At 37.0% G+C, this 13956-nt stretch overlaps 1 protein-coding gene across 1 annotated transcript in view; it reads left to right on the forward strand.

The window, feature by feature from the left end:
* Nucleotides 1-11307: 11307 nt before the first annotated feature.
* LOC113120872 (adenylate cyclase type 8-like) overlaps nt 11308-13956 on the forward strand; it is a 38186-nt gene continuing 35537 nt past the window's right edge. The window contains exon 1 of the mRNA XM_026290985.1: nt 11308-12889. Coding sequence (XP_026146770.1) covers nt 12026-12889 — 864 coding nt within the window. The 5' untranslated portion in view covers nt 11308-12025. The remainder of the gene's footprint in view (nt 12890-13956) is intronic.

Here is a 13956-nt window from a genome sequence, read left to right on the forward strand (position 1 = left end):
GGGTTAATTCTAAATGGCTTTTGATGTCTTTGTTGTTACAAAAACCTGCCACTTCATCACAACACATTATTGGCAGAATATTGTCATTTACAGTAGCCATCATGTATTATAATACAAACCTCAGTAATGTGTGCCTGTGTCAGACCTCATGTGTATAACTGGATTATGTTAGGATAAGCTGAAACCATCCAGTCAAATAGCCTAAGCTTTGAAGACCTGAGCATGTGTGTGTGTGTGGGAGAGAGAGAGAGAAAGAGAGAGAGAGAAAATACACAGTATTAAGATAAAATCTTTGCTTTACTAGAATTATGTGATTAAGCTCCATTTTATCCAAGCATCTGTTTAAACACCGAAAACACACACACACTCATTCACTCATTTCTCATGCATACTTACAATTCTTTATAACTAGGTGTGTTTACATTGTATTATGGCTTGAAGGTTTAACACAGTGTACCAAGGGAAACAGCAATGCTGGTGCACAAACTGGTTTGAAACTACTCTGGCACCTACAGATGCAAACATTTGCATAATAATTACTGAAATGGTGGCCAACTAATCCTATTTCTTCAGTAATCTCCATCAAATCTGTGTGTTGTGATTTTTTGTTTCCTGTGGACACACACACACACACACACACAATGTTTTCTGCCTCATTGATATTGGTGGTAATGAAGCATGAAAGTTTGGGCAGTTTGATTGATTGACTAATGGTTTAGCTGTGTGTGTTTGTTTGTGTGCACAAATGGCAGCTGGTATTGCCAGTCATTCAGTAAAGTGCTGTAGTTATTTGAATATTGCATGCAAACGTGTATTGCAGTGATTGCATCTAAAATATGCACTTTTCTTTTTGCAAATATACATTTGAACCTAAAATATTTGTTTACAATTAAGTTAATGTATACAGTATATTATTTTTCAACTCCTTACAGACACAGACAAAACCACACGCACTCTTGCACGTTACTCTCTTAATCCGTCTGAAGACATTTATAAAATTTACATCAGGACTTCCAGTGTGGAAATGAATAATAAAAGAGTTGGACATGTACATTTTACTATATTAGTATTTTATTTGGCAACTTGCATGTTATTTCTTGCATATATGTGGAAAACAAAAAGTAGATATTATGAAGAATGTTGAGAATATTATGGATATGACAGTGGCAAGGAAAGAACATTGTTTTCATTTCCAGTTTATAAAAACAACATTTGGTCTGTTCTGTTATATGGCTTCAGAAAACTTGGAAATATTGCACTTATTTACACAGAATACTTGTATGGTAATTTCTTGGTTTTTATTTGTCATTTTTGGTGCTTGACAGTCAGTGACAGCCAGCATAAAAAAAAAAAAGTATTTTTGTTTTCTAGGGAAGAAATGTCTTGAGGAAATGCTTTGTCTTGAAATTGTCTTGAGGATGAAAAACTGAATAAAAAAAAGAATGAAAAAATATATTTTAGTTTTAAATAAAACAAAGATTATTATAGTTTTTTAAGTGTGGCAATTCATTTTATGTGACACAATACCCTAGTAAAAATGTAATATATTTAAAATACATTTATTTTATACTAAGTATGCTTCAAATCTGTTAAAAGGATAGTTCACCCAGAAATGAAGATTCTGTTATTAATTACTCACTTTCATGTCACGCAAGACCTTCCTTAATGTTTGTAACACAAATTAAGATATTTTTGATGAAATCGGAGAGCTTTCTGACCCTGCATAGACAACAAATGCAACCGAAATGTTCCCAGGCCCAGAAACGTAAAGATATAGGTAAAAAAGTCCATGTGCAAAAATAAACAACGCATTATTCATGCATTTTACTTCTAGGTTTGTATAATTAGCTGTTCAAGCAAGCGGCAAAACATTTGAACACAATAATTAGCCTACTTTTCTTGTTAAAATATTTAAAATGAAAAAACCACAGAAACAGTCTCGTGCAATTTGCATTTAAATCTTTATCACAAGCAATCCCATGGGTATTAATGAACTTTGTTTTTCTGTTTCCATAAAAGTGAACATATATATTGTTTTCCTTGTTTATCTAAAAGTGCTATTTTTCTTGTTTTAAACCTAGCAAAAAGGTTGTTGTGTTTCCATGTCAATCCATGTTAATTTTTCCCACGAACAATGCGTTTTCACTTTAATTCAGCGCTTGCAGCACAGCAAAAATAGACTCAGTACGTTAACAATCACTGCTCTGCTGCAGACTCCTTAAAACGCACTGACGGACCACAACCTCGTGCAACTGGAATCCGTTAATACGCACTGTAGACGGAGTATGGAGGGACAGAACGCTCTCAGACTAAATCTAAAATATCTTAAACTGTGTTCCGAAGATGAATGGAGGTCTTACGGGTTTGTAACGACATGAGGGTGAGTCATTAATGACATAATTTTCCTTTTTGGGTGAACTAACCAGTTTAGTATACTAAAAGTATTTTTATTTTTCAATAGGGTATATATGTTGTTTTCCATCCAACACGGTGCAACATTGTTGTTTTTTCCCATTCCAGCATTGTGCTTTTTCTATATAAATCTTTAAAACATGCTGATTTAATTTTTAATTTCATACCTAGACAGAAATTGCTTAAACCTAAATATGGCTTACCCATTTTTTACATAACATGTCCACCTTTAAGGATTTTCAGGTTTCCACCACGAGCTTCACACTGAGCTTCAGATCACTATTGACCCATAGAACAAGTGTTTGTGTGAGAGAGAAATAGACAGTTTGATTTTGAGTTGGGAGTTTGACATTTTTTACCAACTAGCATTTGGATGCAATGTCTGTTCATTGTATTTCGTCAGAATCAATGTATGGGTAGATTGCATAATAAATACACACACATTTGCAATTGAGAGAGACTTTTCAATATTCTCTCAAACCCTGACAAGATAGAAGAAAGAAATTAAAAGTCAGTTGTGTGCAACGTGGGCTTATTGCCATGCTCATATTAAACTGCATCACCACTGCTTTCATATTAAAAATAGGATACTACACTAGCCTGTTTAGGTGTATTTACTTAGCAGATGCTTTCTCGAGAGGCTTAACAGAAAGTACATATATAATGTGGCAGCTGATAGAACAGGTAGCAAAAAATCAAGTCAGCTGCTGAATTTAGAACCCCTCAGAACTAGGAATAACATCAAGATCATGATGCAGGACAGACAGAACTTGTCAGAAAACACTAATCATTAAGGATGAGTCAATGGGTCTTGTAAACTCAGAAATATGACTGTAGTCCAGATTCGTGGGAGAGGATGAGCTCATTCGAGGTAAAGCTCTAGGGTGATGAGTTGGCACTGGTCGGATGCATCAGAGTTGAATTCACAGATCTTTTCTGAGATGAGGGAAGATAGCAAGGTCAAATCTGTAACTGAGTGTCAGTTTATTGGATTGGAATATGTGTAAAGATGCAGGGTCAGTTAGAAAGCAAAAAGGAACAGTGAATTGGATTTCTCAGAGCTCGACTTGCCATTCTGAAATTTCTATTGGTCAGTTGATTCCTACAGATATATTATTTTCCGACATCCAATTCTTTGGTGAGTGCTGCACACAGAATGTTTGCATTCGGTATCTATCATATTTAATGTCAAAACATTTTTAACCTCACTGAATATCATGTTTGTTCCTCATTGGTGAAGTAAATGGATTACAGGTGAGGTTTCATGTTGATTCCATCATTTGGCTGTCTGAGAAAACATTGTATGAATCCTAAAAGATTCCTTTGATTCAAAATCTGTACTCTTCAATCGATAGTTTGACATGTTTACCAACAGTTTATTAATGACCACTGTGTTCATAATTTATGATGACATTTTGCCAGTCTAAGAAGTTTTGAGGCACAAAACAATTTACAACTATCAGATCAAGAACCATTAATGGGATAGTTCACCAAAAATTATAATTTGGTCATTATTTACATAGCCGCAAGTTGTTCCAAATCTGTATTAATTTTTTTTTCTTTTATTGAATGTTGGTAACTAAACAGTTGCTGGATAGCCTTTGACTTCCATAGTATTTTTTTCCACAAGAAAGAAACAACTTGGAACATCTTGAGGGTGAGTAAATTATGACACGATTAGTGTGACAACAACAAACCACATATCTTTTTCCCCCCATATTTATGTGTCTTGTCGTGTCACAAACATGTTTGTACAGTCTGACAAGCAGCAAGAACTAATATAAATCGTACAGTGTGTACACACTTTAGAAGATTTAAAAAACACTGACAACATTAGTTTAATATTAGTTTGTCTGGGAAAGTGGTGAGCTGTTAAATGCAGTATATTAACAACACATGACTGAAACTCCTTCAAAAAGGTTTCTTGAGATATTAGGCCTATATCACTGATAAAACATTTGTTTCTAATGTGAAATGAATCTGGAGTTTTGTTTTGTTTTTGTAATGCGGTTTCAAGCCATGAGCACAAAATCACAGTCCCACTCAATTGTACGCATCTGTAACGATAATTGTTCTATTTTGGTTGATTAAAAACTGTGTGCAATTAACTTGAAGTGATTAAAAAAGGAATTAGCATCTGCAGTGTGAAAAGTGAGGGATTTAACAATCAATCTGTATAAAATGTCTCAAAGCTCTGAGAATGAGATGTGGTTTTCCTAAAGTATATTACTTGTGCAACTGTCCATCATATTTCATGACAATAAAATAGATTTTGAAATAATTAAAAAGGAAACAACTGTAGGTTTTGTGAAATCAGCATTTGAATAAAATCTGCTCAAATGCTTGAACTTGAATGCTCATTTTACTTTTTCACCTTAAACTGTTCAAAAATCAATTGTGTGTATTGTGTCTATTTTATATATCTTTATTTGATCTGAATGCAATAGTTGACCTGTTTGGAACAGAAATGGTGACCCTTGACATGGACACTGAAGGATGGACATGTTTCCTAATATCTCAATGGTAACACTTCTTTTTCAGATTTATTTGCTATTATTACATAACTTTTATTATATTAGTTTCAATTTTCCTGTATCTGCTGTATTACAAAAATACTCTAAAACAATGTATAAATGGTTATTTGGCTTTTGAGAACATTTTTCTCACACTTACATCCTAGATACCATCGATCAAAAGACAAAGTCATTGCAGAAGCAGAGCTGCATACAAAGCATGTGAGTTTACATGATATTAAACAGATTTTTCATATAGAGTAAACATACGTTTAAGTATAAAACATAAAAAAATTAGTTCTGTATTGTGTGTGTAATTATGTAACATGTAAATACACTATTAAAAAGTTTGGGGTCGGTACATTTTTTAATTTATTTATTTATTCTGAGAGAGGGAGAGAAATAAGTAAATGCTTTTATTCAGCAAGAATGCATTCAATTGATCAGAAGTTAAAATAATTCTATTGTCACCCAAAAAATCCGTTTTCAAATAATAAATGCTGTTTTTTTGTTTTGTTTTTTACTTTCTATTCATCAAAGAATCTTAAAAATGATCAGTTTTGAGAAAAATACTAAGCAGAATGCTGTTTTCAACATTGATGATAATAAGGAAAGTTTCTTTATTTGCAAATTAGAATGATTTCTGAATGATCCTCTGTCACTGAAAAGTTATTAAAAGCTGAATAATATTAAGTTATTTTAAATGAAAAAGAATAGTTCACATGTTTTGACTTTATTTTTGATCAAATAAATTCATCCTAAACGGAACAGATTTGATATGGAGGGTTTTCATTATTTATGGTTGTGTTATGTGTCGTGGACCCTCTCATGCTGTGAAGCACTGGCACTGTCTCTTTCTCTCTCACACACAGAATGTTGGCTGCAAAGGGAAATTCAAAATAAAAGTGAAAAGGCTAAATGAAAGAAAGTTGGCATGGAAGTGAAGCTATAACAAGAGAAAGAGAAACTTAATTATAAAGCAGACGAGAGAGACAGAAACTGGCAGATATGTTTTTTTTTTATTATTATAGTCTGTGATTTGTTGTTTGCTGTGATATTCTGCTTGCTTCTTCCTACTTCTTCACGTCTCTCATAGTAATGGAAGCATGTGTGAACAGCACTGAAGTCTGGGGCTGAATTTTATGGATCACTTCCACAGTTCTGGAACCTAAAACATCAACAGCAGAATGGGCTGACAGGTGGCTGAATCCAACACACATACATGACACACAAACAAACACATGCAAGCCTGCACAAGACAGCATGTAAGCAGACATTTTCGTGGAATTATGGGAACTTTAGTTTTAACAGTTTCTATCTCTGTCTTTCTCTTAGTTTCTCATTTATTTTGTGACCTTTAACCTTGTTGGAAATCAAATGAACAAAGTGATCACATTCAAATGTTGTTTTACTTTTAAGCTTGTATGACTTGTCAATGAAAATCTGACAAATGTTTTCCCTTTTTTTGTCAATATTGAAGGTGAGACATGGCAAATAATGATTATAATTAAATGATTGCATTAAAAACATATTGTTGGCACAAATATGATGAGAAAAATACAATGACAAAGTAATTACTAAGGCACTAATGTTTTTTTTTTTTGTAGAAAAAAGGGTTAAATCGAAAAATACACTAGAAGTGAGCATAGCACAGACAATGATTACATAGTTGGTGTGATTTTAAGGTAATCTTGACTACAGTTAGATGCCATTGTAGTAAAATGAATTAATTTAGAGTAAAATTTGTCAAAAAGTTTGGGGTTGGTAAGACTTTTAGTTCACAAACGCCTGCATTTATTTAATATTTTGAAATATTGATGTTATTGAAAATAACTTTTCTATTTTTTTTATGTATTTAAAAATGTTATTTATTCCAATTATGGCAAAGCTGAATTTTTAGTATTCAATACAACAGTCTTCAGTGTTGTGTGTGTGTGTGTGTGTGTGTGTGTGTGTGTGTGTGTGTGTGTGTGTGTGTGTGTGTGTGTGTGTGTGTGTGTGTGTGTGTGTGTGTGTGTGTGTGTGTGTGTGTGTGATTTGGACGACTGCTCTCTACTGCCTTCTGCTGTCATGTGTTGTTTGGGGTAGAGACATGAAGGTCTTCGCTAAACAAGTTCATAAAGGTTTTTGAGAAGGTAAGCTGCTTTGTTGGGTTTTGTGTGTATGTGTGTAACCAGAGAGACACAATGACATTAAGGAGAGTGAATTAAACTATGACCAGGCTTTTAATTTTAAACACCCTGACCATGAAAAACACAAATTAAGCACCTAACAGGCACCTGGTCTTATGAGGCAGAGATTCTATAATTACGCAAATGTGTCTGCTGAATATAGAATGTCCTTCATGCCTATCTGAGCCCAAACACTCAAAGCCACAGTATGTGTGTGTCTGTCTCTCTCTGTGTGTGTGTGTGTGTGTGTGTTAATGCTTTTCCTGTGCAAGTGCTAATGTATTTTCTGTGTCTTTTTTCATTGGCTATTTTAGTGAAGGTTTCCTCTTCGCTGTGTTTCATTTGAGAGTGTGTGAGGTGTGTCTGGATGTGTGTGTTGAATGGATTCTTTCAGCCTCCCTTTTTCCTGATCTTCTCAGTCACTTATTCATCAGACGGCCTGTTGGAGGAAGAGAGAGAGGTGTGTGTCATATCAGTGATGTCTTTCTTAGCACTGAGCCATGATCTCTGCCAATAATTGCTGTAATCAAGATGCTTTAACATGCACAGGTGTGTGAGGTGGATTTGAGAAAAATGAGTGGATCACTCCACTCCGTATAGTTCCCTATAATGTGAATCAATGAACATGAATTCATGCATTAGCAAGGGTCTTTAAAACAGAGACACTGATGACACAATTACCTGTGACACATTTAAAAGGCTTCACAACAAAATGATGCTGATATTTCATCAGCTGTAACAGTATATTTCAAAATTGATTTATAAAACTGTGTTTACAGGAGACTTTATGCTTAATGCACTTGCATTCATACATACTGTATACAGTATTATGCGGAAACGCGTAGACTGGAAACACGAGCACATGTGTTTAAAGGTTGTTTTTTAGTAACCAAATTCATGTTTGGTGATTTCTGACCTAGACATTTGATAGAATAGAGATTGTTCTGTAAACATACGTATCAGATTAACCTCTGCATAAACTCAAAAGCTGCAGGGCTTTATGTAATTTCACATGCTCAAAGCTTAGTTTTACCACAACTTAAAAGGATAGTTCACCAAAAAATTTAATTTGGTCATCATTTCCTTGCCTCCAAACCTGTATTACTTTCATTTTTGAAAGTGATTATATATCAATGAATTTGACTTGCGTGTTTTGCAGAAGATGATAAAAGAACAACATGAGGGTGAATAAAAGTTATTGTTTTTGGGTGAACATTGTAGTTGTTGTTTACTACAGAGCCTTGTGAAATATGATATCCAGACTTTTCATAAAATGTTTTATTAAAAATTTATTTTGTTTTTATTCTAAAAATGCTGAATGTTTCCCTCATTTAGATTGCTATATGTAAATGTCTATGTGTAGAGGTAAGATGATAATATAATGGATATTGAGATATACATTAAAACATTAATATTGTTTAATATGATTAAAATTTCAAATAAGGTATTATCTGTTTTAACATATTAATAGATTTGTTAAATCATTTTGAAAGAAGTCACACTGAGGCTGCTTTAATTTGATTAGCAATATGTTGTATAATAATGTTATTACAATTTAAAATAAAGTTTTTCTATTTAAATATATTTTAAATGTACATTATTTCTGTAATGGCAAAGCTGAGTTCTCAGCAGCAATTACTCCAGTGTTCAGTGTCACATGATACTTCAGAAATCATTCTAATATATGCAGATTTTATGATAAAAGCCATGATGATGACCTGTTCTCAACTGATTCTCATTTAACTAAACTGAAAGATCTGACTTTAGTGCCTCAATGGGATCGTCTCAAATGTCACACTTTAATTGGAAAACAAACACGCATGAACTGGCAAAATGTACAAATAGGCATTCACAAATAGGCTTTGGTCTATAACAGCACAGTAGCAGCCTTCACAGACGTTACCATGCATAGGTTTTAGTTGATTTCTAGCCAGATGTGTGATGCCTTTATACAATGCTTGCACAAACACTCAAATGATGTTCTGTCTTCATTCATATCATTAGCAGTATAATCAGCCCGCTTACATCACTCATCCTGACAGTAACCCCCCCTTCTCCACAACACACAAACCGTATTCAAATGCATAGTGACGCTGTCATATATAGCAAGACTTGTATGTCGCTCCTCATGTTTTGTTCATGACTCATGTATTGTATTTACAGTAGTGAGTGAGTCCTTAACAATCAATCTTTTCATCAGTCCTCATCTGACAAACATAGACCATGACTTTGGCTCTGCATGTGAGTAAATGTGGATTCTCTATTGTGACATGCGATACAGTTCAAATGTTTGGGGACAGTAAGTGTTTTTATTATTATTATTATTGAGAGAAATTATTACTTTTATTCAACAAGGTTGCATGAAATTGATCAAAAGTTATAGTAAGGACTTTTACATTATTACAAAATATTTAAACTTTAAAAAAGAAAATATAAAAGTTTCCACAAAACTATGAATCAACAAAACAATTTTCAACACTGATAATAATAAGACAGGTTTTTAGAGAATTAAATTGGCATATTAGAATGATTTCTGAAGTATCATGTGACAATTAAGACTAGAGTAATGGCAGCTGAAAACGTCACAGGAATAAATTACTTAAAATTGACATTTTAAATGTTAATAATATTTCACAATATTACTCTTTTTGCTGTTGATCGAATAAATTCAGCATTTGGTTGAACATTTTTAACTTTAGTGTACAGTATGTGCTTGCTTATGTGACCAAGTAATTGATCTAAATAAAGATAAATCAGACACTGGTGACTTGATGTTGGACCAGCAGAAACTTCATAAAAACATTAATACAATGACAAGTTCTGTCCACATTTACTCAACCTCATGCCATTCCAAAACTTTATGACTTTGTTTCGTCTGTGGAACATAGAGCATATTCAAACTTGGCACATGAAGACACTAATTTAACACCAGTAATGCCAAGCTCCCCGGCCTCATAAAACTGATCACAGCATATTTTTGGATGAACTGTTCCATAATGAGTCATGGTTTTATCTGAGACCTCATTGTGGACCACATTGAGTGCAACACCAGAACTACCACAAGGACCCAAGTTGTTATTTAGTCATTTTGCCAAATCACCCTTGTCACTTAAAGTTGGATAATGGCTGCCATTAGTGGTTATAGGAGCTGGAGGGGGGTTGCAGGACCATGATTCGACTCTGCTGTTAGGTAGTGTGCACTTAATTCACTATTTTTTTTTTTTTTGTATGAACTGAATGAGTGTAACAAATGGTAGATGCAGATGCCCAGAGCAGCCGTGAGCGCGCGGCGGCTCTGCCTCCAAGAGTTTCCTGTGACACTTTTTCATCCTTCTTTTTCCAGAGCAAGCAGAAAAAGTGAAGAAGCTAGCAAAACATTGAGAGACTGGGGTCGTATGGTACAGGCACACAGCCGTTAAAAAAAGAGCCGGCAGCGCGAGCGTGGGACGCGATGAGTCACTCGCGAGGGGCTGTCGGCCCGCTTTGATCAGCCCCGTTTGGGGTCTCGAGCTGTAAAATATGTGAAAAAGACGAATAACCGGTGAGTCACGGTAACGGCGCTCGAGCTAAGTATGTTAAGTTAATCAAAATATCTTGACAATTTAGATAAAAATTACAAAAAATAATTGCAGTTTAACTTTAACAATGCTATAATTTTTTCAAATAAATAAACAATGCATAGTGCAACTTACGAAAAGTAGGCTTCTAGATAAAAAAGTGAAACCAGTGGATAGAACATTTTGTCTGCTTGTTAGTTTATAATTAAATGAATGAAAATTGGCACAAAGATTTAAATGCCCAACTCTTGTTTTCTGTATTGATAACAATAATCAGGGACCTCAAAACTGAAGGCAGAGCAGAAATATACCATTTTTATCTTGGAAGTAGAAGGATGCATCTAGTATGTTAAGCAATATTGAGATGTTATTGAGACGATATTGAAATCAATAAGCGATATTAAATTTCAGTATTGGTAAAATTGACCTATTTTCTGTGTTTGAAAGAAGACATAAATTATGTTGTTAATTGCTTTGTGTTCCCTCACTGCCCCAAATTCTCGCGCTCCTCTGTGCGGTGCGTAACAAACGTCGGGAATGCTCAGTTACACACTCACACACACACACACACACACACACACACACACACACACTCCGCCTCCTCTCTCTCTCTCGCTCAGTGTAAATACCATCTTCTCCAGCTGTGTGCGGACGCACCGAATGCTTCTGTATAACATCACAGAAGCCTTCAGTATCTTTACTGACTGATACAAACGTATCTCTTGTTTATGATTGTATTATGTGATATTATTCTTGGATTTCAGCACTCCATTATCCTTCTGCTATCCCAAAACTGCCGAAGAGGAAGGTGTTCTCAACTCCCCTCCAACTCTAAACCTCAACCTCTGGATTTGACAAAGATTCCTGGAGACCGTTCCTGAGCGGAAAACATATCAAAGAAGACCCACATATTGTAAAAGACTCGACTGTGCCGCGCGAGGGGCGGAATGGCGTTGTGGAAAAGACTCAAGATTCTTGTTTGTGCACCCAGGTTGCGATAAAGAGAAAAGAGACACAACAAAGATATTCTGTATCAGCACAGAAGATAAAACAAGCAGACAACGGGTGGCATTTTGTTCGTCAGAAGGCGTTAAGATGCGTTGTTTTTCAGCACGGGAGCGGGCGCATGCCATGCTGTAGCGCTGCGCAGCCAAATGGCACGAGCCAGCGCGACCGAATCGCTCTGACGTTCGCGGAGGACAAGACGTGTGAGGATGAGCGGCAGCTGCCGTGGGACCAGTCTGCTTGTCCCGATGTGTTCTCCACTCTCCGTTCGGTTCGCCTTCACTCTTCTTCGCACATCTGGTCGTCTTCGCTGTCTCTGTTCTGAGATCGCGCGTAGGTAAATAGAACCGCGTCAGGCGTAGGGACAATGGAGTTGTCTGAGGTTTGCTGTTCCAGCGCCAGCGAGGAGCTGTACACCATCAACAAAATCCCCAGCAACAATGGGAACCGACCGAAGCGCCTGCTGTGGCAGAATGCCGTGCGACACATCACCGAGCAGCGATTCATTCACGAGCACAGTCCGACACCCGTCTCACCGGACGAGCCTCACGCGCAGGGCTCGCGCAAACAATCCTCCGGCAGGACGTCGATGAGCGACCGGCACAACAACGGCGGCACTAAAGTCTTCCCCGAGCGCTCGAGCAGCGACCTTGGTTTCCTTCAGATCGACTGCGCGCCCAGCAACTCCGACTTCTTTCTGAGCTGGGGCTACACGTACCGCGGGGTCATCTTCCCCACGCTGCGCTACGCCTTCAAGTCCAGGGACCTCGAGCGACTGTACCAGCGCTACTTCCTGGGCCAGCGACGGAAGTCGGTGGTGGTCATGAACATTCTGGACGTGGTGACAAAGCTGACCCTGCTCATGCTACACCTGACCCTGGCGTCCACTCCGATGGACCCGATTAAAGGAATGCTGCTCGGCTTCTTCACGGGCATCGAGGTGGTCATCTGCGCTCTGGTGGTGGTGCGCAAGGACACGAGCTCGCACGGATACCTGCAGTACAGCGGCGCGGTGACCTGGGTCGCCATGGCCACACAGATCCTCGCGACGGGACTGGGCTACGGCTTGCTCGGGGATGGGATAGGGTACGTGCTCTTCACGCTCTTTGCCACCTACAGCATGCTGCCTCTGCCTCTCACCTGGGCCATCGTGGCGGGACTGCTGACCTCCGCGCTACACATCGCGCTCCAGCTATTGGTGCCCCCTCGAGCGCAGATCTCCACGAATCAGGTGAGACAGAGGAATGTGGTATATTACATCATGACAAGTTTGGGTGCATTTGTGCGGGTGCAACAACGGATGTTTTCAGTGCTCAAGGCAGAACCAAAGCGCAACGGTCGCTGTCCATCCAACGTGGTGCTGAAAGTGACATTTTAAGGTCGTTCGTCGCAGACTGCGCCGTGCTGTTGAGTCTGATATTGATGATTTGTTTTTGCGATCCAAATTTTATATAGAGGTCAGTAAAGGTCATGAAGCGCTCGTGTATGCGGCAAAGCAGTCATATTAGAGCACTCCGGTCAGTTACACATTTCAATAACATCTGAGGAGAGCTTGAGCATTGTGAGCTTTACCAATATATTTATGAAATCATATTGCAAAAAATAAAATACAAATACAAAAAAATTAGAATTAAAGGGATTATTCTCTCAAAATGAATATGCTGCCATCATTGAACTAAAAAATGTGGGACACAAAAGAAAATATTTTGAAAAAAATGTAAGTTTTATTTGTCCAAATGCATATTGTCCGTATACAGTCAATATGATTTTAACGTTTTTGGACATCAATGTTCTTCAAAATATGTTCTTTTGTGTCTTACAGAAAAAGAGTCACACAGTTTTTGAATTATTTTTTTTTTTTTTACTTAAACTCTCACTTACTGTATAAATAGCAACTACATTGACACGCTTGCAGACATGTCTTTATACAGTCCAACAAAGCCTCTTTTTCTCTCTGTCAGACGCTGAAAGATTGCTACTCGACATGATCATATCACATTTAAATTGAGTCATAGTGGCACTTCAGTTATTTTGTGGTGTTCACCTGCACACACAGTAAAAACACAAACAAGTGAATCTGCTGGACACAAAAACAAGCGCCCAGGCACATGCATTGGTGAAGAGGCAGGAAGCCGAGTGAATTAATTATAGTGTGAAATGATTATTCACTGTGATCACAGCAAAGAGAGGCAGGCAGACAGAGTTGTTTGGTGTCCTTTCACATACAGATTCAGGCCAGATCCAGAGGTCTATATGCAGATTCAGGTCAAAATAGTCAAACTCAGCCAAGCAGACCCA

The sequence above is a fragment of the Carassius auratus genome, chromosome 2 (assembly GCF_003368295.1).
Source record: "Carassius auratus strain Wakin chromosome 2, ASM336829v1, whole genome shotgun sequence".
NCBI classification, from domain to species: domain Eukaryota; kingdom Metazoa; phylum Chordata; class Actinopteri; order Cypriniformes; family Cyprinidae; genus Carassius; species Carassius auratus.